This window comes from Lutra lutra, chromosome 6 (genome assembly GCF_902655055.1).
Source record: "Lutra lutra chromosome 6, mLutLut1.2, whole genome shotgun sequence".
Taxonomy (NCBI): Eukaryota; Metazoa; Chordata; class Mammalia; order Carnivora; family Mustelidae; genus Lutra; species Lutra lutra.
The window spans coordinates 145,087,797-145,115,548 of NC_062283.1; the positions used below are offsets into that span (position 1 = coordinate 145,087,797).

General features: G+C 52.3%; 1 protein-coding gene across 4 annotated transcripts in view; it reads left to right on the top strand.

Annotated features, from left to right (window-relative positions):
* TMEM181 (transmembrane protein 181) overlaps positions 1-27,752 on the top strand; it is a 71,839-nt gene that overhangs the window by 16,555 nt on the left and 27,532 nt on the right. Inside the window, exons 1-6 of one of the 4 annotated variants that reach the window (XM_047733301.1) lie at positions 2,522-2,643; positions 4,055-4,169; positions 14,833-14,936; positions 21,439-21,494; positions 23,255-23,345; positions 24,555-24,676. In XM_047733301.1, coding sequence (XP_047589257.1) covers positions 4,150-4,169; positions 14,833-14,936; positions 21,439-21,494; positions 23,255-23,345; positions 24,555-24,676 — 393 coding nt within the window. In that variant the 5' untranslated portion in view covers positions 2,522-2,643; positions 4,055-4,149. Of the gene's footprint in view, positions 1-2,490; positions 2,644-4,049; positions 4,170-4,373; positions 4,481-14,832; positions 14,937-21,438; positions 21,495-23,254; positions 23,346-24,554; positions 24,677-27,752 lie in introns of those variants that run through there. The other 3 variants (XM_047733303.1, XM_047733302.1, XM_047733300.1) reach the window with 3 other exon arrangements.

Below are 27,752 nucleotides of genomic sequence, written 5' to 3' on the forward strand. Positions count from 1 at the left end.
TCGGTATTAGTAAGGGTTTTTCTAATTAGACCAATCTAATTTCTGATACTTTGATCCTTTTTGAAGCAAGGCTAGGTTTCAAATACATATATACCCACTGGTCCAGTCTCCCAATTAAGTGGGATTACTGGGAAATGCTGTGAAACATTGTGTATGTGGATTTTAGAAGGCTTTTAAAATAAGAACAAAGTTGATAAATGTGGGCTGAGAGCCTCTGAGGTCAGAGAGACTATATATATATCTAATGGCCTGTTTGCTCCTGGCCTTTGCTGGTTGCTCGGACCGTGTCGCATTCTTCAGCGCTTGGGACACCAACATCAGAAGAGCATGAGCCTGGGGTCCCGTCATCCTGGTTCTCACCAGTAGTCCCTGAGAAAATCACGTAACCTCTTTAAGGCCTCCATCTCCTCTCTGTAAAATGAGGGTAATGACCACGGATAACTCATCAAGCTGCTGAGAGAGTTCATTGGCTCGGAGCTTAGGCTTTGCAGGTGGTCAGCAGTTGCTGGTTCTTGTCGCTGGACAGCGTGGTCCTGAATGGAGATCCCAGGGGGCGTCAGTAGAACGGAATCGTGAACTGCGTGGGCGGAAGCTGCCAGATACTAGCTCCTTCTCAGGCTGATACAGACCTCACCTGAAGTGTGCCCCATTCTGAGCTTAGTGAGGAAACTTGCTGAACAGAGGCTCTGAGGAGGGGACCCGGAAGTGACTGGAGGAGATCTCCTGTGAGGGATGGTTGACAGATTAGACAGACTTTCTTGGAGCCCCGGAATTTGTTGGGGACCTTTGCCCTCGTCATAGACACTGTCACCGTGCCCCTCTATCCCTTTTCCATCACAGTTGTAACTGTGTCGTTATTCAGTTATTATCTGTTTGCTGGCTGTGTCCGTCACCAGAAGAGAAGTCCCAGGAGAACAGGGATTGTCCCACATATTGGAGTTGTGTTTCCAGAACCGAGGGAAGTGTGTAGCGCACACTGACTACTCAGTTAATGCTGGAAGAACACATAAATGAGAAAAAGAGGGCTTGAAGTGATGCTGGACATTAGGCACTGGTTTATGTTCCCTGGTCTTGTTGCTGTGAAGACCCCTTTTCCTCCAAGCATCTATGAAAAGAGTCAGAGGAATAATCTTTTGTTATCATTTCATTAAGAGTTGTGGTTTAGGATTCAGGATGGTGATGGAATTTGTCATTATTACTTGGTATCCAGTCGGTGGCTTTCAAGCCCCTCCCACTTGGAGATCAACCCAAACAGCATTGTCTCTCCTCTCCCACCCAACCCCACCCCAAGTGAGTTAGGTGCCCTTCCTTCAGGGCCACTGTGGCAATCTGTGCTTGTCACACTTAGTTTTCGTAACTGACTTTGCCTGTAAGTTTGTCGAGGGCGGGAACTGAATGCTATTTGTGGTGGTATCTTCCTGCCAAAACAAATGAGTTTGTGGGGAGCTTAGTGCTTGAACAAGGAAACATGAGGAAGAAAACTTGAAGTCTATTTCCCCCATTCAGACTGACTTTAAATCCATAGCATTAAGGGCACAGGGCACAGGGGACATTTTGACAAATGCTCCATAGAGAATCTTGGAAATATTTGGGAAATATCCCAAATCTTGGAAATGCCTCTCCTCTGTTCTTGATCACAGAAATTGACGACTGTGAGCCAAGATCTTAGGACAGGAAAGTGCTTTTGGTCAGCTGACCTGGTCACACTGTAGAAAGAACTGTGACAGGATTGGCCCCTGATACTTGCTCCTATTCAGCGCCTTAGCAGGACCCGGATTTGCACCATCGATTGTTTTCAGCTCTGTGGGATGGGGGGCGTGGGATCCACACCTCCTGCTTCCTGAGGGACAGTGTTTGCACCCCTGATGGAAAATCTGCATGCTATGGTAGCTCTAGTCTAGAAAAAGTTTGCAGAAACTACCAGAAAGAGCCTGGAAAGCTCTCCTGGCATCCCTTGGGGGTGTCAGAGGTTTGCTCCAGCTTTTAAGCTCTTTGGGTCACAAACCTTTTTGAGAATTTGGAAAGTTAAAGCTCTTCTCCCCGGCAGAATGCAGACACCCAGAGTGTCTTTTGCACAACTGTAGGGCATTCATGGTTTCCTGTGATCATTCTTAAAGCCCGATTGAGATGCCCTGGAAGCCAGAGGGAATGTTTTAATGTGCTGTCTCCTCAGCAAGGGACAAGCAGTAAGTCAAGCCATTCATTCATCTATCCATTCATTCATTCATTCATTCAATCCCTTCGTGAACCCTGGACTGAGCCCACCCCCCGCTCCGCCCGCGTCCGTGCTTCTGGGGCGCAGACGAGGCAGACGCGACGCGGGATCCCTCCCGTGGAGCCAGTGAGCGGGGTCTTAAGGGGGCAGAGCCCGCCCTGTCCCTGCCCCGCGCCCCGGCCGCACCCCACCCTCGCCCGGCCCCCGGCGCCCGGCCGCGCCGCTCCCGCCGCTCCCGCCCCTCCCGCCGCCGCGCGCCCGCTTCCGCGCACGTGACGCCGGCGGCGCGTCGCGCTCTGACGAGTTCCACGGAGCCGGCTGCTCCCGGGCCGCTGTCGCTTCGGCTGTGGCTGTCGCGGGGACTGCGCGGCGCCGGGCGGGCTCGGGGCGCGGGCCGGGGCCTAGGGCCGGGGCGCCGCGATGGAACCGTGAGTGCCGGGCGGGCGGGCGGGCGAGGCGGGCCGGGCCGGGGTTCCCCCCACCCCGGCTCCCGAGCCCGGAGTTGGGGCTCCGCGTCCAGCTGCCGGGAACCCCGACGCCGGGCCCTCCGCCCACGTGGAGCTCGGGACCCCGGGGAGGGAGCGCTGCTGGGGGGGCTCCGCGGGGGTGGCTCGGCGCGAGCAGTGGAGACAGGGTCGGGGTCCGGGACGGGTCTCGGCCAGAGGGAGCCTCAGGAGGGCCCTTCGAGGCCAGCTCTGGCCCTGCTCGCCCCCGAGAACCGGTGACCCCCGTCCTACAGGAACGTCCCTCCCGGAGCCCCTCACCGCCTTTCCTGGGGCCGCCCGGGGCCCACCCTCTCCGCTGGAAGGGCGGTAGCCCCCTGCCTCGCCGGGGACCCTACTCATCACCTCTCTGTTAAAGGCACCCAGAGCACCCCCACTCAGCTCTCCTTGATCCAGCCCAGCCGAGGGTAAAGAGAGGTGCTTTCCGGTGGATTTTTGATGATGTTGGCACATTGGGAGGCTGCCACAGCCCCTTTAGATCTCTGGGACACCGAGTTTTATGAGTTTTAATTTTCTGACTTTGGGCCTTATTTCCTCTGTGAAGTTCAGGGATTTTAAGTGGAAAAACCTGTCCAGGGCCCCATAGACGCCATCCTTAAAGCTTGCCTTTAACGCAGCACAGTCCCCGGGGTGCCTCCCAGGGGACATCCGGGAAAAGAAAGAGAAAAAATTTTTTAAAAAGTTTAGCGCATTGGGGGCGCCTGGGTGGCTCAGTGGGTTAAGCCGCTGCCTTCGGCTCAGGTCATGATCTCGGGGTCCTGGGATCGAGTCCCGCATCCGGCTCTCTGCTCAGCAGGGAGCCTGCTTCCTCCTCTCTTTCTCTCTGCCTGCCTCTCTGCCTACTTGTGATCTCTCTCTGTCAAATAAATAAATTAAAAAAAAAAAAAGTTTAGCGCATGAGTTGCAGAAAGTCAGAAGTCACAGAGAAGGACGGCCTGGAGGCTCTGCGCGTGGAGCCGCGTCTGCGGCGGGAGGCCGGGGAGGCAGGTTCCCACGATTGCCCTCAACCTTCAGGTGGGCTGTGTGAGTCTCGGTGTGTTCGGGGTCGTGGAGGCTGAAGGGTTTGCGTGGGACGGCTGCCGATTTCTCTGACTGGGCAGAGGGCCCATCGGACGGTGCTGCCAGGATGCAGACACATGTGATGGAGGCAAACTTTTTCCTCCTGCGACCTCAGAAGTTTCTGACTTCGGTTATTCACTTCAGCAGAGGAAGCCAGGGCGGCATAAAATGTGGGTGTTTTAAAGGTCTTTCTCTTAATTATACCCCAGGCAGAGGGGGGTTGGCATCACGGCCTCTGTACAGCTCTGGGGTACCATTCCTTCATGGTGTCTGTCAGCCGCGTGCTGGAATGTGCCTGACGATGCCTTCTGGAGCTGTGGCCAGTTGTGACTCTGTAACAGAGGCCACGAGAACAAGTGCTCTTGTTGCCACATGACACCGAGAATCCCAGGGTGAGAAAGCTGGGAATGGACGGGAGCAGGAAGAGAAGCCGGAGAAAGAAAGCGGTGGGGGAGAGGTGGGGGAGAGCCGAGGGGAAATGAGCCCCCGGGAGGCTCTGGGCTTAGCCGGTGGGGGATGGGGCGCTGTCACTTCCCTGCTGGACCTCCCTGACCTCCCCGCTCACAGGCGGCCCTGCCTACTTTTTTTTTTAAAAGGGCGGGAGAGATCGCTATCACAACCAGTCTGGGTGAAGAGTTCCCGGTTCTTAGAAACTGTACACTGACGTTTCCTGCGAACTCTGCTCCTTTTCTCATCGTGCCAGGCAAGGGCCCGGTGCTGGGGGTTCAGGAGGAGAGGACGGTGTAGTGCAGGGCAGAGCGGGTCTCGGACACTTGCTACCGTGACTTCCGGTTTGAGCTGCAGCGCTACACGTCATCATTGGGATTTCTCAGTTCATTTGTTGCTTTGCCCTTGCCTTTCCCTGCAGGCTGGCAGAAGGTCGGGGTTCTGTGTGTGTGTTGCTTGATATTTGCAACCAGTTTTGAAAGAGTGCATTTTAGGGGTGTCCCTTTCATCCTGGGTGCGTTTAAGTGCCGAGCGCATTAAGTAGGTTCCCCTGCTGCCAGCAGTGAAGGGGCGGCACAGACAAATGAGCACAAACCTTGTTGTGGTTTCTGTGTCCCAGGCCCTCCAGTGTCCCCGTGTTTGAGGGGACACCAGGCCTGGGTCAGTATCCTATTCTTGAAATGACAGTTTTTTAAGAGTGCGTCCCTTAGGAACCTTTTTTTTTTTTTTTTTGAACCAAAATGATCTCTAGAGCTAATAGAAAATAAGTATTTACCCTATGCCAGATACCGCTGTGAGCGCCTTATGTATGCCATTTCATGGGATCCTCACAGCGACCCTCCCTGTGAAGAAGTTTCTCTTAGCATTCTCATACGACAGATGACAACACCGAGGTGCAGAGAAGTCACCTGAGTTTCTCAAGGTCACAGCACATCGCAGAGCTGAGACTTCAGCCTGAGCAGTTGGCTCCAGAGCCCACGTTCGTGACGTGAACACTCGCAGCAGCTGGCCATGACGGGGCACTTGCAAGGGCTTTCGTGTCATAGCTCGCTGAGTTACCACCGCAGCCCTGGGCTAGGTGCCCTTTGGTGTTGGGCGTTTGGTAGTTCAGGGAGCGGCGGTCGTGAGAAGGAGAGTGGCTGGCGCCGGGTCCTCCTGCTGCAGCCCCGCAGTCCGCCGTCAGACCCCGGGCTCTTCACCACCGGATGCACTGCCTGGAGCAGGGTCAGGGCGCTGCCCTTGGCTGGCACCTTGCCCACGCTGACCAGTGTGTGGCCTGCTTCCTTGTTCTCTTTGCCCCAGGAAGGGTATTCGGTGGCCCAAGTCTCACAGTCCTGGGTGTGAGTCACGGGGCTTGCAGCATGGCACAGATCCACGTGAATTCACGGTTCCTTGAGGAGGGTAGAGGGGCACATTAAAATGTTCCTGTTCATTAAAATACATATCGAGGTGGTTGGGCTTTGAGTGTTTGCATAATGGCTTTTTTGAATAGGTAATGATGTTGTTTGTAATATATTCAAGTTTGAAATTCAGATATATTCACTATATTTCACTGATTGGCATTTCAGTGTTCTTATTCTGTTCTTCGCCTTAGAGTTTTTTCTTCTCAAAACCCATTCAGTGATAGGTTTAAAACGGGAAGATTTTGGTGAGGGAGCCAAAGAATGAGAGAGAGAGAGAGAGAGGTGGGCCTCCTTTCTACCTCTGTTCTTGGGCGTTCAAATCCCACCTCCACCTCCTGCCAGCTGCGACCTCAGCAGCAAAGGCCTCCCTGGGCCTTTGTATTCCCGGATGTCAAAGGGCGGGTACTACCTGCCTTGCAGGACAGCACCTTGCCGTCCCAAGTAGGTGCTTAGGGAGTGACAGCTGCCCTTTTCTTCAGTTGGGTGAGTTCTGAGCTGGAGGAGGGGAGATACTACATAGTAGATCCTCAGATACAGGTAGGATGACTTTTTTTTTTTTAAGAAAAAGTGGGAGGGGGAAACGCACAACCTCACTACTGTAATGAACCTGAGTTCTTCCTGTATGCTTACCGTACTGTCCTGGGCTCGTCATGCTTTCATCTATGTCCACCAACGACCCTGGGGGTATTCTGCTTGTCTCTGATTTACAGAGGAGGATGCTGGGGCCCGGAGAGTTACCTAGCTTGCCCACAGTTGTCTGCCTCACGAGTGAGGGAGCCAGGATCTGAAGCCAGGCTGACAGGCACCAGGCCAGCGCTTTGGACCATGGGAGAAGAGATTATTTTTATACAGATTATGAAAGAAAAACAAAATCTTTGCTTAAAACATGAGAATGCACCGAGAGATTAAAAGTCCCTTCCCACTGCCCAGATGCTAATTTTTTGGTTCTAGAGTGGGAAATCTGGGAACGAGTTGAACAAGTAGCAAAATCTGTGATAACAGAAATATTTTCAGTCTTACCTACCTACTGTATCGTGACTTGATGAGGCCAGATAAAGTACGTATTTATAGAAGTGCTTGGGCCTCCTGGCTGCGGTCCCCTCCTGCCTTCCTGCAGGTGCTGGCTGTCACGGAGGGTTGCAAAAGGCAGATTCTGTCCATCTCCAGCCACAGCGCTGAAAGCGCCCTGAGGTGTTTTCTCGCATTCTTTGCTCAGCCAAGTCTGTCCGTTTCAGGATCATTCTGCTTCAGGCCCATGAAGGGACTCATTGAGCGGGTGCCTCCCCCACGGCTTGTCTCTAGTGCTGTTTTATTAACTCTTATGGGGCCTGCGTGGGAGGGGAGGTGTCTAGTGGTAAAGTAATGTTGGCTCTAGCAGTGCTGGAGGCTCGGCGGCCCTGATGGTGACACTGGCCTTCCAGTGGGCCAACGGGGGACTGACTGAGGGTGTGTGCCAGGGGAAGGCACTTGCTTGGAGCTGCTCTGGCCAGTTCCCAGACCCAGAGTGCAAAGGTCAGGGCCATAAAAACATGAAAAGACAACAGTGGGAGAAAAAGTTTAAGTTTGCAATTCAGTGTCTGTACTCTATTGTAGCAGGAAAAATAGTAGAATATGGAGGAAACGAAAGTAAAACCAGGGAAGCTTGCATAGAAATGGTAGGAAAAAATAGTCTTTGGACTAAGGAATCTAGAGTTAATGGCCTGCCATTTGTAAGGCTCAGCGCTGGGCTCTGAAAGACCAGAGGGGAGCTCCAGGTCGGGAGAGGAGTGGAAGTCTGTGAACGGTTGTCACCCACACTGAAATCCAGAAATGGGCATGTGCCTCCCGTCCTGCATTTGAGGGGACAGTTGCCTTCTCAGAGTGATTGGGGACGGCCTCAGGGGAGGCAGGACCTTGGCTGGGTGGAGAACAATGGGTGCCTGGGGGCCAAGGGGAGGAGAAGTACTCAGTGACCAATCATTGATGGAACTAGGAAGGCCAGCGTCTTAGTGACTAAGATGCTTGGTGGCTGTCTCACACTGTGACAGGACAGTTGCAGATGCCTTGGACTGGGAGGTTTCTATAGCTGTGTGACTTAGTATCTTGTGTTTCATTTTTAATTGTGGTTTTTCTTTTTCTGGTATGCGTATTGAAGAGGAAGCTTTTGGTTTCAATACAATACCCATGAGAAGTGGCTTACGCAACGGGGTGTCCACAAGTTGAAGTAAGCTTGTCCCTTACTTAATTAATTCAGTGGCTAACTCAGGGTTAATTAATTATGGTTAATTCATAATTAATGAACTGTGGGTTAATTCAGTGGCTCTGTGTCTCTGGTGGCCTAAGTGGCTTCCATCTTTGGTCCTCAGTCCTGGCCTGTTGCAGTGTCTACCCTTTTAGGGGTCACGTGGCCGCAGCCACTCAGTGCTTACCTGCATGGTTGTGCCCACTGAAGACAGAGGAGGCCCTTCCCTCTCACCTATCCTTTCATTAGGCAGGGAAACCTTTTCTCCAGGTGCCTGGCAGGTTTCCCTTAGGTTCTGCATTGTGGTGGGGAGGGGGGCTGGGAAAGCGAGGCTGGTCTTCCTGAGAGGGGAGCTGGGGAGGGGAGTCGGCAGACAGCTGTGGTGCCTCTGCCCTGCTCCAAAGAAAATCCCTTCATCTCCCCTGGCTCCTGTTCCTTCTTGAGAATGAAGTGGGGATTGTGGTGGGAGAATTGTGTTCAAAGAAATACCCATAAACATGTTCATAGTCAAGTCAACAACAGTTGGTCGTGAAGTGTTTGGCTGTTACTCACAGTGATAAGGAAGCCACCAGAGAGTTCTGGACTGAGAGCGAACGCACCTGGCTTTCAGAACAGCTGTGTGGAGAGCTGAGTGTGGGTGCCAAGGCCAAAGCAGGAAGATGAGGGGAGGCCACTGCAGTCCAGTGAAACATGGCAGGACCTGACTGGAGAGCTGGGAAGGGCCGAGACTCCCTATAGATGGAAGGCTTTGTGGGTGCATTCGATGTAGGGAGTGAGGAGAAGACAGAGGTCAAAGGACGATTGAGTCCTTGGCCTGAGCCCCTGGAAGGCTGAAATGACCACTTCCTGGGGCTGGGAACAATGCAGGAGGGGTCAGCAGAAGATCGGGAGTCTGTCTTTGGACGCATCACACTCAGAGCTGCCTACTGGATATCCAAGTGGGAGGGTCAGGTAGGCGTTTCTGTCCGTCTGGGGCTCAGCTGGGCTGAACTATGAACGTGGAATTGTTCGCACCTGCGTTGTCTCTAAAGCCTGAAGCAGGAGGAGGTCACTGGGGAGGGAGAGCTGGAAAGGGAAGAGGGCAAAGGGCAGCACTGTGCAGATGTGTCCCAGCAAGACATTGCAGGCGTCCTGCCGCACTGAGCTCTGCAGGGTGGTTCTCCTGCTTTTGTTGTGGGTCTGGATGGCTGCACGGAACTTGGAAGCGGTTCCTTGGGAAATGGTTAGGAAGTATGCACAAGATGGGCACACATGGCTGACGGAGATTGGATTATGGCTATGCATCGGGGGAACTGGCTTTCCGATAAAGGTGTTTTTAGTTTTTCTAGAAAAGATGTCTGTGATATTTTAAATCACCCACAAAGTTGAGGTTAATTTAGAAGGGACTTAAAAAGTCCAAGCCGACGATAAGGGGATGGTCTGTTCCACTGCATTTGAATGGTCTTCCAAAGGCCGGGGGCTCCCAGGAGGCCTGCATTTTCCAGTATATGTATTAGATGCCTGCATGTGAGAAGAGATGCGGCCTGCAGATGAATACTGGCGTATGGGTCCCCTTGAGAAGAGAAAAAGGAGGGACAGCTGTCCTGCACTGGCAGGGTGCTGCTCGAGGCCTTCCTGCTGTGATTATCCAGGGAGAAGATTCTACTAGCCCTTGTGCTTGACTTGGCCAGGCTGTTTGGGGAAAGGGGGAGTCCCCTCCCTGCTCCCTAGTAGCTTGTGCCAATTGGAGGGAACACTTGGGAGGAAAAGGAACACTTGGGAGATAACGAATGAAGGTTGCGTGGGTGTTTCCCCATGTCTGGCGTCCACACAGATAGATGGTACTTTGTCTTCAGGTGCTCGGCGTGTTGTTGTAATAGGTTACAGCTACGAGAGGCAGCTAAGGGTGGGAAAGCTTCCTGGAGGAGGTGGGACGTGAAGGTGCGTCCAGGTGAGTCCGATTTCGATGGTTTGGTGGTGAGAAGAGAGAGCATTTCCCACCAGGAGAGCAGTGTTTGCAAGGACTGGTCCGGAGTCCGGCTTAATCATGCTGGGAGCAGAATTTAAGCCCCGGATGCTGGTGCTTGGGTTTGAACGCTGCCTCAGCCTGAGCGCGTCTGGGAAATGCGCGTAGTGGTCGTGCCTACCTCGGAGGCAGCTGTGATGACCGGGGGAGGTGGTAACTCACGTGGAGGTACACGCAGCACGGTAGGAATCCCAGGGAGGGATCTGGAACCTTGATGGAGTGGCCGTGGGGAGCCAGAGGCTTCTTGTGCGGGGTCGCATGCCAGCGGTGTCACAGCACGGCAGAGGCAGCGTCTGGGAGGCCAGCACAGTGGCTGTGCTGGGAAGGAAAAGTTAGGAAGCAGGGCGCCTCTCTGCCTGGCCCGCTGCAGGCGCAGGACTACTGAGAGGCGAGCATCCTCAGAGGTGACCCCAAGGTTTCAGGATGTGGGGCTGGAGAAAGGATAGAGGCAGGAAATGGGCAGTGGAAGCAGCTTTTTCATTTATTTTGTGCTTTAATGGGTTCAGGTTTAAACTTATTGACCGTAAAGTGGTATGGATTCCTGAGTGAAAACATCCTGGGAGACTCTGTTTCAGAACAGAATCGGGGCAGACAGGGGCTTGGGGACAGTTCTTGGAGGTGGGAGGGGGCCTGAAGGAGGGAGCAGGAGACCACCCGGGTTGGAGAGTCCACACAGTGTGGGTCCCGGAAGGGGATGGGTGCCAGTGGAGGTTGACATGCAGGATGTTAGGTTAAGGCTCCTGGGTCAGAGGGCTCTTTGGGGATGGGCTCCATGCCTTTTGGGCATCACAGTCTTGCCTCTGAGCGTTTATAGAGCATTCCTCTGTTGGTGGCCTGATCGGAGGGCGTACAGGCTGTCTACTCACAGGGACTGGCCCGGGCCGCCAGTTTAGGTTAGCTTGATGGTTAGAAACACATTGGTGTTTCAGGTGGGAGCTGAAGCGGGAGGTAAGCAGAGAAATGACTGGGAGCGTGGTTTGAGCAGGAAGCTGTGGGGCAGCTGGGACGAGGGGATGTGAAGCGAGACCGGCCCTGTGGGGGCGGGGCTCGACTCTACTAATGTCTTCATGTCAGCATCTCTCGGTTCGCTGCTGTGACGGAACAACAGTGTAGACCTCTGATTTGTCTTGGATAGGAACATATTCCTGAGGTTTTGGAAGTCTCTAGAGTTTTGGCGAACTGCTTCAAAGTGTTTAGACATGAAGTTGAGAGTGGAAGGAGCCGTGGGGGGGAAGCACCGTTGCGTGGAACTGAGCCATCTTTGTGCTAGCCCTGGCCCATGACATCCTGTGGCTGGAGGGGGTCTCTGGAGCCCAGACCCCCCAGCTGAGGAAGCCTGGAAAGGTTCACTGCTCATCATGAAGGTGAAAACACAGAAATGTGGCTCCCTGCCCAGCCGGTGCCCAGCAAGCCGAGCTCATGGACGTGGTTGTGCCCAGTGACATTTCCTTGGGCAGGGGGCTTCTTTTGCTTTCTCTGTCCTTTTTCCATTGAATAGGCCTCATTTCTGAACCAGGAGAATCTGTAATAAATTGGATGTAAGTGGCAGTTTTAAGAAAGGGAAGTGATTATCATATGATATCTCTGATATGAGGAATTCGAGCGGCAGGGTGGGGGGCTGTGGGAGGTAGGGAAGGAAAAAAAATGAAACAAGATGGGATCAGGAGGGAGACAAACCATAGGAGACTCTCAATTTCATGAAATAAACAGGGTTGATGGGGGTGGGAGGGGAGGGGGAGGGTGGCTGGGTTGTGGACATTGGGGAGGGTGTGTGCTACATTGAGTACTATGAAGTGTTTAAGCCTGATGGTTCACAGACCTGTACCCCTGGGGCAAATAATAATTATATGTTAGTAAAATGATTTTTTTAAAGATTTTATTTATTTATTTGACGGAGAGAGAGAGATCACAAGTAGCCAGAGAGCTAGGCAGAGAGAGAGAGAGAGAGGGGAAGCAGGCTCCCTGCAGGACCCCTGAGATCATGACCTGAGCCGAAGACAGAGGCTTAACCCACTGAGCCACCCAGCCGCCCCAATAAAATAATTTTTTTAAAAAAGGGAAATGCTAGCTTTGTATTGAGCCCCGGGGCAGGGGTGGGGGGAATGGCACAGCGCCCCTCAGTGGGCATGTGCTGCAGGAACTTGACCTTGTGCTCTTGGGGGGCCTGGCTGGTTTCTTTCCTCCCCTTCCCTCTCAGGCTAAATAACTGCTTTCCTACCAAGTCACCGATAATATGTTTTAACGATAGTGTTTAAAAATCAAAATTCAGGGGCGCCTGGGTGGCTCAGTGGGTTAAAGCCTCTGCCTTCGGCTCAGGTCATGATCCCAGGGTCCTGGGATGGAGAGCCGCATCGGGTTCCCTGCTGAGCGGGGAGCCTGCTTCCTCCCCACCCCCCGCCTGCCTCTCTGCCTAGTTGTGATCTATGTCTGTCAAATAAATAAAATCTTTTTTTAAAAAAATCAAAATTTAAATATAATTATTTTTACTCTGGTTTTTTTTTGCCTCCAAGTAACCTCTTCTGGGCTCTCGCCTGTGCTGGGCTGAGCCCCGGGCTGGGCTGGGGTGGGCAGGTCGCCGTGAGAGCAGCAGACTGGGGTGCTGTAGATGATTCTGGGTAAGTTTTTAAATAACTTGAGATTTACAAGGAGACTGCAGACAGAGTAGAGGGTCTGCACACCCATCAGCCAGCTTCCCCTCATGCTGCGTCTCGGCACCGTGGCACGTTTATCAAAACTAAGAGAACGACGTGGGTGTAGTCCTGTGAACTATAGACTTTAGCTGCCTTTCCTAACATCTAGTCCAGTCAGCGTCATGCTGGGTTTTTTCGAAGTGAAAATGCCCGCGCGCTCCCTTCTGCAGGCTGTGCAGAGGAACCGCATTCTTGGCCTCAACACCAGCAGACAGCAGAGCAATGACAAAGAGGACCTTGTTCTGACGCCGGCCCCGCCTCCCCAGGGCTTTCCCCAGAAATGCAGTCGTGGGGGTGGGTCCCCTCAGCTCTTCCTGCTCCCCCCAGCCTCCTTCCTGGGGATCGGCAGTTACCGCCAGGAGCAGAGCTGTGACATCTTGGGCAAGTGTTCCGCCCTCTTGGACCTCAGTGTCCCCGTGTGTAAGTCAAAGGAAGGGCTTGGACTTCCTCCCTGAGGTCCTTTCTGGTTCTACTATTTTAAGGCTTTCAGGTCTCTTAAAATCTTTAGGGTTCTGGGGCACCTGGGTGGCTCAGTCAGTTAAGTGTCTGACTCTTGACTTCAGGTCAGGTCATGATCTCAGGGTTGTGAGACTGAGCCCTGCGTCACGCTCCACATTCGGCTAAGACTGTGTTTGAGATTCCCGCCCTCTGCCCCCTCCTCCCCACTGTCCCCTCTCACACTCTTTCTCTCTCTCAAATAAATAAATAAATAAATCTATCTTAAAACAAAACAAAACTTTAGGGTACCAAATTGGAGTTGGGGTCAGGCTACTCATTTCTCATGCATAGCAAGGTCATTTGTGGGGTGGCCTTTGGACCTGCTTCCCCAAGAAAATGACAGAGGCATGCATTCCTTCATTCCTTCTCTCATGCCGTCATTCTGTGAAACACGGTGACACTGACCTGAGAGTTCACTCACCCAAAGGCCTGGCGAGTCCTGTTGGGAGGGAGCCGGCTTGGTAATCTGCAAAGCCACATCTGAGCAGAGGTGGCTTATGGGCTCCAACCTTTGCCCCGAAATACCAACCAGCTGACTTCCTGCTCAGGAGCTGGAATCTCGAGCCACGTAAAGGAGAGGTTGCACGTTTGCACCAGGCACCATAAAAGCAAATAACCTTTCCCTCAGTTTCAGGGCTAAGCCTGGTTTTCCCTGTCCTGGGGTGTGTGTGCTGTTCCTGAGGCAGGAGTTCCTCCTCCTGTCGCAGCTCGCAACACCAGGAAATGGTCGGGGAATAGAAATAATCTAAAAACCAAAGCAAAACACCCCCCCCACCCCCGTTCTCATCTCTTTGGATTTCTTGGTCTCCACTGTAGGTTACAGGGCAGGGGTTGGCCATTTGGGGGCCACAGCTGGCCCTCCACCTCTTCGTGGCGGGGTTGAATGGGAACACCGCCGCGCGTACGTGACGTCTGGGCTACGTGTGGAGGCAGCACTGAGGGCTGGTGATGGACGCCGTGTGGCCGGCCAAGCCTCAGACATTTATTGTCTCGTCCTTCATGGGTTTTTTTTTTTGTTTACTGACACCTCAGGTGGGGAATTCTAGAAGAGAACTGATCCCTCCCCCACTGCCATTTTCTTCTGAGCAGAGGACCAAGTAGGGGTGAATAGGCGGGGACCTCCTGACTGGGGGGGGGTGTTGGGACGGACCCGCTCGGGTGCCCTGCGCCCTGGTGTAAGTCCCCGAGGAGTGCGGGCAGCTTGCTCAGTGGCATCAGAACCAGACCCCAGACCCCAGAGCCAGAGTCAGGCCGAGCTTCACCGGGAGGGCCGATGTAGGCGAGGGGTGGCGAGGAGCCCCAGGCGGGGAAGCCACGTTGCGGGCCACCCCAAGGACCGCTGGTGGCACCCGCAGTTTCCGATCTGGGCTTGATGGTGCCGGCTCCCAGCTCCACGTGTTGGCTGGAGTGGTTCGGGGTCACCCTCGCCCTTGCCCTTAGGCTCTGCTCTGGCCGCTGGAGGTGGGCGCCGGTGGAGAGGGTCCGGCCGCCGCACGTGTGGCCTGGTGAATGAAACACACTGTCGTGGGCACCGACGCCTCGGCACACTGCCATGCCGTGGGGGGTGGGTCTGGCCGGCCACCTACAGGGCGGGGTGTCCTGACGTGCCGGCCAGTCGCCCACCCTGCAGTGGGCTCTGAGGTGACGCAGGCAGCTTTGTCAGGCAGGTCACCCAGGCTTCGAGTAGCTCCGCTTCTGGAAGGGGAACCTGATGTAGCCTGGGGTGTTGCTGGGGGCTCCTGTGGACTCAGCCCCCCGTCTCACCTCCCCCTACCCCCGACTTCTCTGCAGGCTGGCGCCCATGCGGCTCTACACGCTGTCCAAGCGCCACTTTGTCCTCGTGTTTGTCGTCTTCTTCGTCTGTTTTGGCCTGACCGTCTTCGTTGGGATCAGAGGTAAGGTGCGGTTCCTGGTCATTGTATCACTTCCAGTCACCTTGGCACGTGGCTTTTGGCCCGGCCAAGCTATACCCACCCCTGTCCCCTGCTAAGTGCCCCTGAGTGGAGAGTGACGTGCCACTTCATTCTGAACCTGCTGGGCAGGGGGTGACCCGGGTCCCACCCCTCGTAGCGGCCAGGGCTGGAGTTCAGCTTCGCAGCACTGGGTGGCCTGGACCACGCACCGTTTGTTGGACAGTCAGACATTTCTGTGTCCAGAAATGGACACATGTGTCCAGAACATGTGACTGATGGGGGCCCCAGCCTGGTAAACGGTCCAGTGCAGCACATTCTTGGGGGGGGGGGGGGCGTGAGATAGCCATGAGCACGGGGCTGGGGTGACCAAGGGGAGCCGGGAGGCAGCTCTGGTGATGCCCCGAACTCTTGGCAGGAGGGAGCCTGCAGGTTGGCTTTGGCCTTGTGCTCTGGACCCCTGTGCCCCGGGCTTCCATGGCACGTAGTTTGAGGGGAAGAGCCACACCATACGATTTTAGCTTCCAAAATGCCTTGAATTGGTCCAGTCCAACCCCATTTTACACTGATGGAAAGCAGAACGAGAGGAGTCGGCCCATTTTCGTAAGGCTCCCAGCAACCCGGTCTCTTCAGCCCTATCCAGGGGGTAGGAGCCCAGGACCTGCCTCAGCTGTTTCTTCTTGCCCTCTTAAGTATCCTGTTTAGTGAGCGTGATTTCTGGTAGATGTTTATTTAATTATGGTGTTTCATGTTAAATCGTGAACGACATGAGGCTTGGCCTGTCCCAGAGGCAGTTGTGCCTCCGAAGGCGAGTTTCTGAACCCCCGCTGGCCTGGGGCTGGTGATTGGCCCCAGGAAGCTGGGCATGAGGGTGGTCGCTTAGGTGCCGTTTGCCTGCTGATGAGGCACATGATGGTGAGAACAGCTGCTGGAGCCACTTTCTCTTTTCCTTCCCGTGACGTCACCAAGGGATAAGTTACGTTAATCCCGGCACAGGACATAGCAGTCATCTTACTCAGTTTTCCTAACTGTCCTTTGAGGATGGGTGGGACAGGCATTGACAGGCTCGCAACTGGAGTCTCACGGGACCTCAGCCAGTTCCTGTTTCCATCCCTAAGCCACTGTCTGCTGCAGCGTCCCATGATAATACGCAGCCTTTTCCACTTCTTGCAGAAGTGAAGTGATGCACCCCAGCTGAGATCAGAAAAACAAGGTCAGGTTTCCCACATCCCTTCTTCCCAGCGAGTACTGGTATTAGGGGTTTTTTTTTTATATATATAATTTTTTTTAAATTTTTTATTCATTTGACAGAGAGAGAGAGAGATCACAAGTAGGCAGAGAGGCAGGCAGAGAGGGAGGGAAGCAGGCTCACCGATGAGCAGAGAGCCCGATGCGGGGCTCGATCCCAGGACCCTGAGATCACGACCTGAGCCGAAGGCAGAGGCTTAACCCACTGAGCCACCCAGGTGCCCCTGGTATTAGGGTTCTTCAGAGAAAAACACCAATAGGATGTATGTGGTACTAATAGAGACTTTTCTGTGCCTTTAGGGCCTGCTCAGGCCTGCGTAGACGGTACCATTTCCATTTGATGATGGAGTGTTGCCATGTGTGCCCAACTCACCGTGGGCACTGTGGGTCTCATGGTAGCTTGGGGGCCTGTGGGTAAGTATTTAGTCTCTGCTGAGGCCCAGCAGCAAGCCAAGAGCTGTGTCTCGGAAGGAGAGCATATGCGGAGGAGGGCAAGGCTTTGCTCCAGAGTCCCAAGGGCCCACACGAAGACTCATCCGTAGGGCCCCGCCGAGATCTCAGAGCGGCATCCCTGTCTTCTCCTGCCATTTCAGACACCTCTGTGTCTGCCGGATCGAACGGCACCTGTGTAGGCAGCTGGCACTGCAGCCTGGACCTGCTAGGAAGCCTTCTCTTGTTCTGGGCCCCGTCAAAACTTGCACCTTTGTGGGTCACTAGATAAATAGGCCAAAGTGTCACACCCAGACAAGGAACATGTTGCCTCTAAAACGCACAGAGGCGAGGCCCACCAGGCATCGTGCCTCTGTTTTCATTGTAGGGGAGCCAAACACAACAGTTTATCTCTTGCCTTAGAAGGGATAGTTCTCTATGGTGCATACCAGGGGACCCCTGGAAATTTCACTAAGGTAGAAGGCCCCTGCCTTTTAATCAGATTTACTTCCCGTCTGCTGACATGCAAGTGTCTTACCAAAGAGTTTAGGATAGTTTGCTACTTCTTACTCACCAGGTCTGGTCGGCATAATGTCACGATGAGATAGAGCAGCATGATGGCTTGTGGAAAGGAAGGATGGCCAAGATCTGTGCAAGCTGTGCTGTATAGCTGGGAGTTACAAACCTTTGGGGCAGGACAGGGAAGTGAAGGTGTATTGCTGGCCTGGCTTCTGATGGGCCTTGTTTTCAGGGACAAAGAGAACGGTATTTGCCGGAGCGAATGCGAGAGGATGTGTGACTTTGTTCATGCGGGTACAGCAGTGGCAGTTGGAATCATCTGGATTCGGCTGGTTCAGCTGATGGTGTTCCACTGTCCTCTCCAAGAGCCACCTAGCCCTGGCCAGATAGGCGACATGAATGGGGGTGATAGAAATCTTTAACACCCTTGATGGGAACACTGATGTCTGCAGTCTAGGAATGTGACACTGGTTTTGATTGTATTTTTGTAGGTAGAGGCTGTCCTGGTGACTTCCAGTTGGCCTTTCCTGCCAGAATAGCCCTCACTCCACAAGGCAGGGAACCAGTATGGGGATTCTGCCAGCTGCTGAGTATATCTGTTGCAATTATGCCTTCTGGAACTAGGGAGTCAGCCATAGGATGGGTTCAGGGACCGACTGGGCCCATTGTGACACGTGCCTGAGCTAAAGCCCCATTGATTGCCTGACCTCCATAAGTCACTCCTCTGACTGGTGGACCACACTGATGTTTGGGGTTTCCTGAAATTGGGGTCAGTTCAGAGCCAGTGTCCAGGGGAGCCCAACATGTATTTCCTTTTCCCCAATGTGCCGTTATCTTGGCAAAAAAGCTGTAGGTTCCTTTGGGAAAATGATTTAGCAGTCTACATTTTTGGCCGTGGACTGGGGTGCTTTCTTAATGGGACCCAGTCTTCTGGAGGTTTGGGTCTGCAAAGTGGTTCAAATCTGGAAACTACTGAAGAGCTGTGACTCTCTGTTTTTATGATTCAGGTTAGACTTTTGTTCGCTTGACTTAGACTTTTCTGTTTACACAGATCAACTTTAGTAGGCTTCCTGCGGATTTCACTTCTAGGAACACCATAATCAACTAGCCAGCCCCATAGGTCTGTGCCAACCAGACTCCTCTGATTGCTGCTTGACTGTCCTGTCCATTACAGTGGCCACGCCCACCTTGCTTTGGGTGGGTGAGCGCCGCTGCTTGGCCCCCCCTCCCGGGGTCCAGTCATTCCCATTGCTCTAGGCTTCCACAGTTCAGCGACCATGGTTCCTACTGTAAGATCTGGTTCACAGAGCAGGGCAGTCATAGAGCTCTTTAATGGTGCTGGGACCCTCCCCCACAATAAATTTATTCCTCATAGTGGTGGTGAAATCTCCGTGTCCTGAAGTCTCCCGGCAGGTCTTAAATGACAAATCCGCCCCAATGTTCTGATTTCCCTAAGCCTCTGAATCCCTTCCTCTCCATTAAACCAAGGCAGGTGTGACATTTCTGATTTGCTTACTGGGGACCACCTTTTGTTGGTTTTTAACCAACCAACCAAACTGTTAGAGTCCTTCCTAACTCCCTGAGCTCCAGTTTGCAATGCAGAATCTCTCCTTGGTGGGCCTGCATCCATAAATTCAGACCCATCCAACTTCATGTTCCTGCCACCATTTTCCCAGCCTCAGTGTTCGTTCCCACACATGTTCCCCGGATTTCTCTCTGTGTAAATCAGAAGACTTGCGGAGTTCTTTTGGAGCGTATGTAGTGTATCTCCTCATGGGCCATACTTCGTACCTCACCTTTGGGGCCCTGCTGGAACTCGAGTCTAGTTATGGTTCTAGAGTCAGAGAAGGGAGGTTGCGGAGCAGAATCGTCATTGTCTTGCGGGGCCGTCAGGGGAGTCTGTCTGCTTAGGTAAGGCAGGGGAGGTGGAAGGGCTGCTTCTGCTGGGAATGGGGAGAGCTCCTCCAGTGGCAAAGACGAAGCATTGAAATTCGGCAGCTCCGCGCCCCTGGCTTCATCAGGGTCTTCCTGCCGTCCCCAGTCCAGGATCTCCCTGCTTCATAGCCAGTGCCCTCCGTTGAACAGTGAGGCAGCCTGTGAGGCTGGTGTGCAACTTGTGGTGTAATTCAGCCAGCTGCAGGCTGAGATTCTGGGCCTGGTTTTCAGCACGCAGCCTTGTGGCTACAGGCGATAAAGCCCTCCGTCTGGGCGCACAGAAGCTGTCAGATCATTTGTGTAGCACTGGAGCTGGGAATTCAAACCCCAGAGCTCACCTTTTCTTCTGTCACTTTGTCCCGGGACACTAGGAACAACCAGTCAACCTCATTCTGTTTGTTTTCCAAAAATATTCTAAAGCATCACAAATAGTCACTTAGCTTCTTCTCATAAGTAGTTGATCAGGAGTCCATGCATATTTTCACAAACCATAACAGTGCTGTCTCTACTGCTGGACGTGGAGTCATTACCGTCTTTACACCTGGTCAGATTAGAGAACCACTTTGAGAAACCTGAGAATCAGTATGAAAAAACTCTTTCTCGGGGTGCCTGGGTGGCTCAGTCGGTTAAGCGTCTGCCTTGGGCTCAGGTCACGATTTTCAGGTCCTGGGATTGAGTCCTGCGTCGGGCTTCCTGCTCAGTGGGGAGCCTGCTTCTCTCTCTCTCCCCCCCACTTCTGCCTCTCCCCATTGCTCATTCTCTTTCCCTCTCTCTCTCAAATAAATAAGTAAAATCTTTAAAGAAAAAAAAGAACTCTTCCTCTATAACCACTCTCAGTACCAAATTCTGTATTAGGGTCCTCTAACAAAATTGAACCAATAGGAGGCATATGTATGTATGTATACACACACACACACACACACACACACAGAGGGAGAGAGGGGCAACGGTGGAGGAGAAGAGAGATTTATTATAACGAACTGGCGCACATGATTATGGAGGCTGAGAAATTCCAAGATCTGTAATCGACAAGCTAGAGGCTCGGGAGAGCCAGGTAAGGTCCAGTCTGTGTCTGGAAGCAGCTGAGTAGCAACAGGCCAGCTTGAAGACAGAGCACAAGCCCAGGCAGAGAGCAGAGTCTCCCTTACTCAGCCTTTTGCCCTATTCCAGCCTTCAGCCATCCGGATGAGGCCCCTTCACGGTGGCAGGGACGTCTGCTTTCCTCCGTCCACTGATTCAAATGTGAATCTCATCCAGAAACCCCCTCACAGACGCGGCGGGATCCCCTTTAGCCATCTCTCTGGACACCCAGGGCCCAGTCAGGTTGACAGGAACCACCGTCTCGAGTCCTCTGGGAATAACGTCGTTAGGATTTCAGAATTAGGAGCGCCTTAGCGACCACTGGGCCAGTCACCCTTGTTTTGCAGATGTGAAAACTGAGACTCAGAAGGCCAAGTTAGCTCAGACTAGAGTCTAGACTTTTCGGACTCCCAGTTCTTAATTCTTTCTGAGAAAGCAGACCGCCGTATCTCCTGGAGCAGGGGTTTGTCGGATTGTGACTCTGTTAGAACAGGCCTCGCTGAGGATGCTGGCCTCCTCCCCACACAGAGGCAGCCTCCTCCGCGTTCAGGAGCGTGTCTCTGACACGTCACTGCATCGGTCGCGAACCCGTTATAGACTCCTGTGATAGTCGTGCACCTCCTTGAGACGGAGGATCCTTGGTCACTGAAGCAGCCCAGAAAACTAGCCTCTCAGCTGAGCGTGATTGTAGAATGAAATAAATTCAATTAAAATCTGCTTCACGCTGCTTTCCTTTGAGGCCGAAGCTCCGAAAAATTTCATTGTAAGGTTCCGTTAAGCTTATATATCTACTGTTTCAGGAATCTACATTGAGTATACATTCATATATATTTTTTTATATCCTAAGCTTAATAAATATTTTTGGAAGACTGGATTAATTGGATGAACAGATGAATGTGTCTTAATTTTTTAGCAGGAATCTTTCTACGTTACAAAATATACAGACCATGTCTGTATCATAATAGTTTCTTGGATCTGAGCACTACTGAGCGAGCACTCTTGAAAGCAAAGAGGTTTGGGCCTAGCTAGATCCCGTAGGAATCCTACCCAGTGTGTGGTGGTCAGACCGTGTCCACCTGCGTCGGGAAGGCATGAGGTGCAGCAGGGTGGGTGTTGTGTGTCTGTTCGTGTGTTTACATGTCCCCTAAGGACCGACTCAGAGAATAAGACCGCCTCTACGTAATGTGTGAGTTTTTCTTGGCTTTGAAAAACAATCAATAAATTAATTATCGATGTAAGTATAACCTACTTTTCTTACTCTCTGTTACACTTTTAGGACCCAAAGTAATCCAGACTTCTGCAGCCAATTTTTCACTAAATAATAGTAAAAAGGTAAGACTGGGTCGCAGGGGCAGCTGGCAGGGCCCGATAAACTTTCGGGTCGCTCAGTGGGTCCCGGGGACGTGCCACCCTTGCCGTGCAGCTTGCTTCTTAGGCGGTCTGCAGGCTCACTCCGCGGTCAGCTGCTGGCTCCTGAGCTCTTGTTTGCTAGAAGGATGTTCCCTCCTGAGGCAGTAGCTCAGCGCTGGAGCAGATGCTGCTGTCCGCCCAGGGAGCGGCAGTTGCTTTCCAAATGCCGGTTGGCTCACCCTGAGTCCTCATGCCCGCATGTCTTCCTAGGCCGCGCGTCTGGCAGTGCTCCTGCGGGCGTTTGTTTCCTCCTGTTGATGCTAGTTAATGCAGGTCTTCGTGTGGGGTTTCTAACGGGAGCAGGTCTTTCCGATGATTGGTACTCCTGCAAGAACTCAGTTTAAATGAAAAAAAATCCTCTTTCTTTCCCTTCTTAAATGTGGTCGATTCTTCACCATCTCTAGAGAAAAACAAAGGTCCTTCCATCGGAGAGTTTCAGTAATCTGTAACAAATGCTAATTGTGAGAGCGCAACAACTAAACCCTTTTTTTGCTGCAGACCAGACATGATATCTTTATCTATAAACTGAATGCAGTTGTCCCACATTCTCATGGCACCATAACGTTGAAATCTGATTGATCCCCAACACCCCCCCATCCTCCTTATCCTAGCTCTCTGGTAGGTTTTCACCTTTATAATTAAGCAAAAGAAGAAAAGTGTCCTAAAACTTACCTTTTAATTCCTCTTACTCTTGCTAGTTGGAAAGGGCCCTCTGGTTAGCCCACTGACATTTGCGTTTTTTGATTTTCTTTACCTCTTGCCCTGAGGACCTGATTTGAAGAGGTGCTGTCATCGGGGTTTCCTGAACATAGTTAGGTCTTTCAAAATTTCTTTCTCTCAGGATGTAAGTCTTTTTTTTTTTTTTTTTTTTTTTTTTGGACACTATAAACAGCAGCCGTCCCACCGAACTGACTTGTTCCTGAAAGATCACGCTCACTTTTGAAAGATGATAGACCATCCTCTGGTGGGTTTCAATGCTCATGGCTTCGGGCAAACCTTCAGTCACAGGGCATTTCTGTCAGTTCCAAAACACAGATACTATGTATTTATGTTCAAACACTGTGCATTCAAATGATACATTTCTTTGGAACCATGGGTAGCTCCTTAAGCAATGTTCTCTGTCTCCCATGGCTGCTAGGAGCCAGTATTAATGGTTTTCAGCACACAGCACAGAAGCGTCATTGGCAGTGGGGTCTCCTCTAATTTTTCTCTCCAGGGACATTAAGACTTTCCTAAAGCAGAAAACAATAGACCTCAGACGGTGACTGATCTGGCATGTTGGAACTAAGGAAATGATTCTTATGAATATGAAGATCTATCCTTGGTGTTGTTTATTATCTTATGATACATCGTATCCTATATACTTTTAATTTTTTTTCCCTCCAGGATGGCTTTTTCTTGCTATTTAAGTAGGTATATGGTCCCAAGGCTACAGGCAGTGGACGTCGCCTGCTTAGAGGTTTTCATGAGACAGAGGGCACTCCAATAGGAACTTAGTCTTTTCTTTTTCTGGAAGGCAGAATTTTACTTATCTTCTCTAAAGGAAAACTACACGTTTCTGTTCAGAGCTTCCACAAACCTTTTTTTACTAAACGTACATTTTGTACGTTAAGATGAGGTATTCGGTAGACTTAATGAAAAGGTCATATGGATTATTTAACTCTTTTTTCTTCTTGCCTTAGCTGAAGCCAATTCAAATCCTTTCAAATCCGCTGTCTACCTATAATCAGCAGCTGTGGCTGACATGTGTTGTGGAGCTGGATCAGTCGAAAGGTAGGAAGCCTGACATTGTGGAATTGTGTTTCTTTGTACAAAGCACCATATTTTAAAGATTGAGAGAGCTTTAAACCCTTTGAACAGGTGCTCAAAGATGGATCACAAGGACGCTCATTATTCTTTATAACAGCAACAAATTGGGAGCCCCTTACGTGTATGCCAGTGTCTTCCAGAAAAAGTCACGATGCAGCGCTCAGCGAGTGCTGTTCAGCTTAGCTCCGTGGCTGCGCGGTGTCGCCCCTGCTGTGGCAGCTTTGTCCGTGGGCTCTGGGAGAGGCTTCAGTTCTGATGCCCCGAGACGATGATTCTGTTCCCCAAGGACACGCGGCGGTTGTCACCCCTGGGGCAGAGGGTGCTGCTAGGATCTAGAGGGTGCCGGCCATCCTGCCGGGCACGGGACCGCCCCACAGCCGAGGAGGAGCTGGCCTCGGGGTATCCCGGGGCTGCTGAGGCTGAGGCACCTGACCTGCTGCGTCTGCATCTCTGAAGCCTCGGGTCTGCTCGTCTGGAGTTATGGGCCGCCTGGGGGGAGCCGAGGACATGGTCACCCACTTTATCTCCCATGTTCTGGGAGTCAGATGAGGTTCTTTGGCTGAGAAGGAATTTGAAAAGATAACCCCATGACCACAGTAGGTTAAGTGGGAAAAAATGTATATTACCAAAAAAGTTAACCCCCTTTTGTAGCCTTTAAAAAAACATAAATAAATTTGGTATCAGTGTATATTCGTATGCCTAGAAAAGGCTCTGGAAGGATGGACATGACGTGTTAATTATGGTTATATCTAGGTGGTGGGATTGTGTTTAATGATATCTTTGTATTTTTTTGTTCTCTGATTTTTTTAAACAATGAGCATAAAAACAGAAAAATAATAAAATATGTCATCAGAAAAGTAAGAAATCTAATTTTATTTTAGTATAAAGAAGTTAGAAATTTATGTGGGAAATGAAAAAATAAAATTTCATTAGCCTTGAAATGCTTTGCCCTTTTATGAACCAAATCGGTGGACCTGTACTGTAGGTTTTTACGTAGGCCCCAGGGTAACAGGTTGGATGTAGAAGCTGACAGAAGGGCTTTACTTCACAGACAAGTGTGAGGTTTTCACATGTGCTGAGGCTGAGGTGATTGAAGGACCCTTCTGGGCCCTCACCTTGGCAAGTGTGATGTGCTTGATGTGGTCTCTGACACGGAATTTCTTTCTTTTGTAGAAACATCTATTCAGACAAGCTTCCTCATGACTGTTAAAGTCGACGGTGTAGCTCAAGATGGAACCACCATGTTCATTCATAACAAAGTTCACAATCGGACGAGGACCCTCACCTGTGCAGGGGTGAGTGTGTTCGAATGGTCAACAGTTACTCGTCGTGCTACTCTGTTACATGTCTGCTTTCCTAAGTAGAAGAATCGAATGATACCAGTGATGGTGTGGAACACTCACGTCACTTTCTACACTGATATCCTTCTCAGTTCTTATAAACATACACACATTCTCTCTCTCTCTCTCTCACACACACACACACACACAATGCCTATTTTCAGTGTGTGTGTGTGTGTACAGCCTGATGCATCTACAGATGGCTGTCACGGGTTGCTTGTCACCCGTGAAGGTCTGCCGCTATGCCATGGGCATTCTGGTCAGGGCTTTGGGTTTCCTGCTCTGGGGCATCTGTGGGGGCTGAGGCCCAGGCCTCGTAGCGAGAGCGGCCTTCTTGTTTGTCTACTTCAGGGTGCTCCGTGTGGCTGTGCGATAGGAAACCTGGTGGTCCAAAGCAAGAAAGGAACCCTCACTTTTGATTTTCTTAGTTCCATGTTCTGTCAGCATCCCAAAAGTCAAAACTGGGACTGCTCCGTGTAGAGCAGGGAGGCCCCCTGGGACGAAGCATGTTATGGAGGCACATGGAAAGCACAAGGAACATCAGGAAAGAGAATGTGTAGATTGGGGGGTTAGGCAAGCGGTTGCCCTGACAGGCCTCATGCCAGGCTTCCCGTCCATCCAGGTCTCCCTCGGTCCCCAGTGCAGTCCCATAGGGCAGGCCCTGTTACCGGAGCCCCGTTGTACATGAGAGGAAACAGGCTCAGATCAGAGCGCTTGGCCAAGGTGACACACTTGATGAGCAGGGGCCGGGATTTCAGCCCATGCTTTTGTCTTCTAGAGCTTGTGCCCTTGGCAGCCATGTGCCACCGGGTTCAGAACCGTGACACAGCAGGCCTGCTTGTCCAGGCAGGAAGGGATCAGGTGGGGGAGGGTTCCTGCTGCATGATGGCCTCATCTGAGGTCCCTCCCTGCGGGCATCTGCTTGAAGGTCCCCAGGTGGCTGCTCTGCAACCTGGTCTGCCTCGTGGGCCTGGGCAGGTGTTGCTCGGGAAGCAGCACAAGGGACCAGACTCTCACTCTGCCTCCATCGTTACCAGTGGGAGGAGGGCTGGGCCAGCCTCTCAAACATGTTGTCCTCATCTGTATAGTGGGGCTACGCCCTCCCTGACCATCCTCATAGAGTGGCGAGGATCAAGTCGGACACCGGTTGTGGAACCCTGCAGTGCCCAGTGTGGGGGCCGAGGACCCGCCATGTCTGTACAGTCAGTGCTGGGTCAGTTCTGCTGCGTAAAAAGGAGGGATGATGGATGCGACGATGGGTGCAGGGTCTGGAAGGACCACCCAGGCGAGGCTTTGCCTCCACCCCTAGGCTGGCGGGAGTCCAGCCTCCACCCCTAGGCTGGCGGGAGTCCAGCTTCCGCCCCTGGCTTTGCTCCTTCTCGCACTGGGTGGGGGATGTTGAACTGGTGGTCGGTGACTTGATCTTAAGGCTGATGTGACTGATCCTGCTGGTTTGTGAGGACCAAGGAGTTTCCCAGGATGCGGGACTTTCTCTTCCAACCGGGGCAAGTCTCAGGCCAACGAGGATGACTCGGTCACCAAGTCTGAGGCCTGTACTTGGACCAGCCAGGCTGCCCGCGAGGCTGCTTGTCTGCCCTGTCGCTTCTTGGCAGTGCTCCCCACATTGTGCACCTCGAGAGTGGCCCTTGGTGGCTTGCTGTGGTGTCTCCCCGCTCCCACAGTTTCTACTGTGTCACCCTTGGGTCTTCTCTCTTCTGCTCGCTCTATGCAGGCTCCTTCCCAGCCCTCCCAGGACTACCACCTTGACTTAAAACAAGGTGGGGTTTTTTTGTTCTAGAGCTGCTGACCACCTTTTATCCTAGCTGGGCACCTCGGGTAGCAAGTGGTCTGCGCCAGGCGGGCGACAGTGCTGGCTTCTCACCAGGGATTTGCAGGGGCAGATTGTGATCGGTACACAGACCATGGCTCGAGCGGAGAACCCCCACACCGTCAGGTGGTCTCACCGTAGTTCTTAGAGACTGGAAGGTACTTGCGGGCTGAGCTGTAACTGTTCCGTTAATTCAGGCGATCCTCTGAAGTCCAGGCTCGTAAGACGTGGCCACCTGTGCAGCACAGATCATTCACTGAGTACTAAGTACCGCTCAGTACTTAGCTGCCTCTGTCCCCACGTGACCTCCTATGACCTGTCAGGAACGAATTTGGTTTTGCAGAGACCAGGGGCGACACGCACGCTTACCACTTCTGACTTCTTCCCTGGCCCTTAGGTTGGGACCCCTGCCTGCCGATCGTCCACTTATCTTTTTAAGGCTTCCTGCAAACACCAGATCTGTTTTCCTATCTGACCTCAGACATTCGAGGCTTGGGGAGGCTTTGATCCACGGTAGGGGTGACTGCCCTGTTCACAGCTGTGGCTCACACTGGCGCCACCCAGAGACTGCTCTGTCAGACCGCGGGAGGCCTTCTGAGGGGTGTGCTAGGCCGCGTGGCTGCACCCAGGTCACTGGCTACCTGAGTACATGGAAGCAGAGAGGACCTGGCTCCTAACTGCCCAAGACAGGAGACAGGCTCTGGGCAGGCAGTGACACACCCGTGTAATCACACTAGCCATTGCTCCTGCAGCCTTTGCCTTGGGTGTGGGCCTGGGGCTCTGCGTGGGGAAGGGCAGGCACTGGGGGAGGGGGCCAGGCCGTCTCTCTGTATATCGTGCAGCAGCTGTGGAAGTGAGTGGGGAGGACAGTGAGGCTCGGGGGTCTGACCTGTAGTGTCTTCGCCTACGCTCCCCCCCCACCACCCCCACTAGTGCATGTGTGCGAATGTCAGGTTTGTGTGGCGTTGTTAACTTTTTTATGTAGGTGACGTTACTTTGAATCGTCCAAAGTAGAAAGATTCTAATGATTGCAAATCATCTATTATTTGTTTCCAAAAATACCCGTTTGGTTTTTTCTTTCTAAGAATTGTTTTTTGGCTGGCATCGGAATTTTTCTGGGCTCTGGCGAGTTCCCTGGTGATGGTTAGTCTGCTCATCTGTTGTTGAAATGTGTCACTTCATGGGTCATTTGGTGGGGGGGGC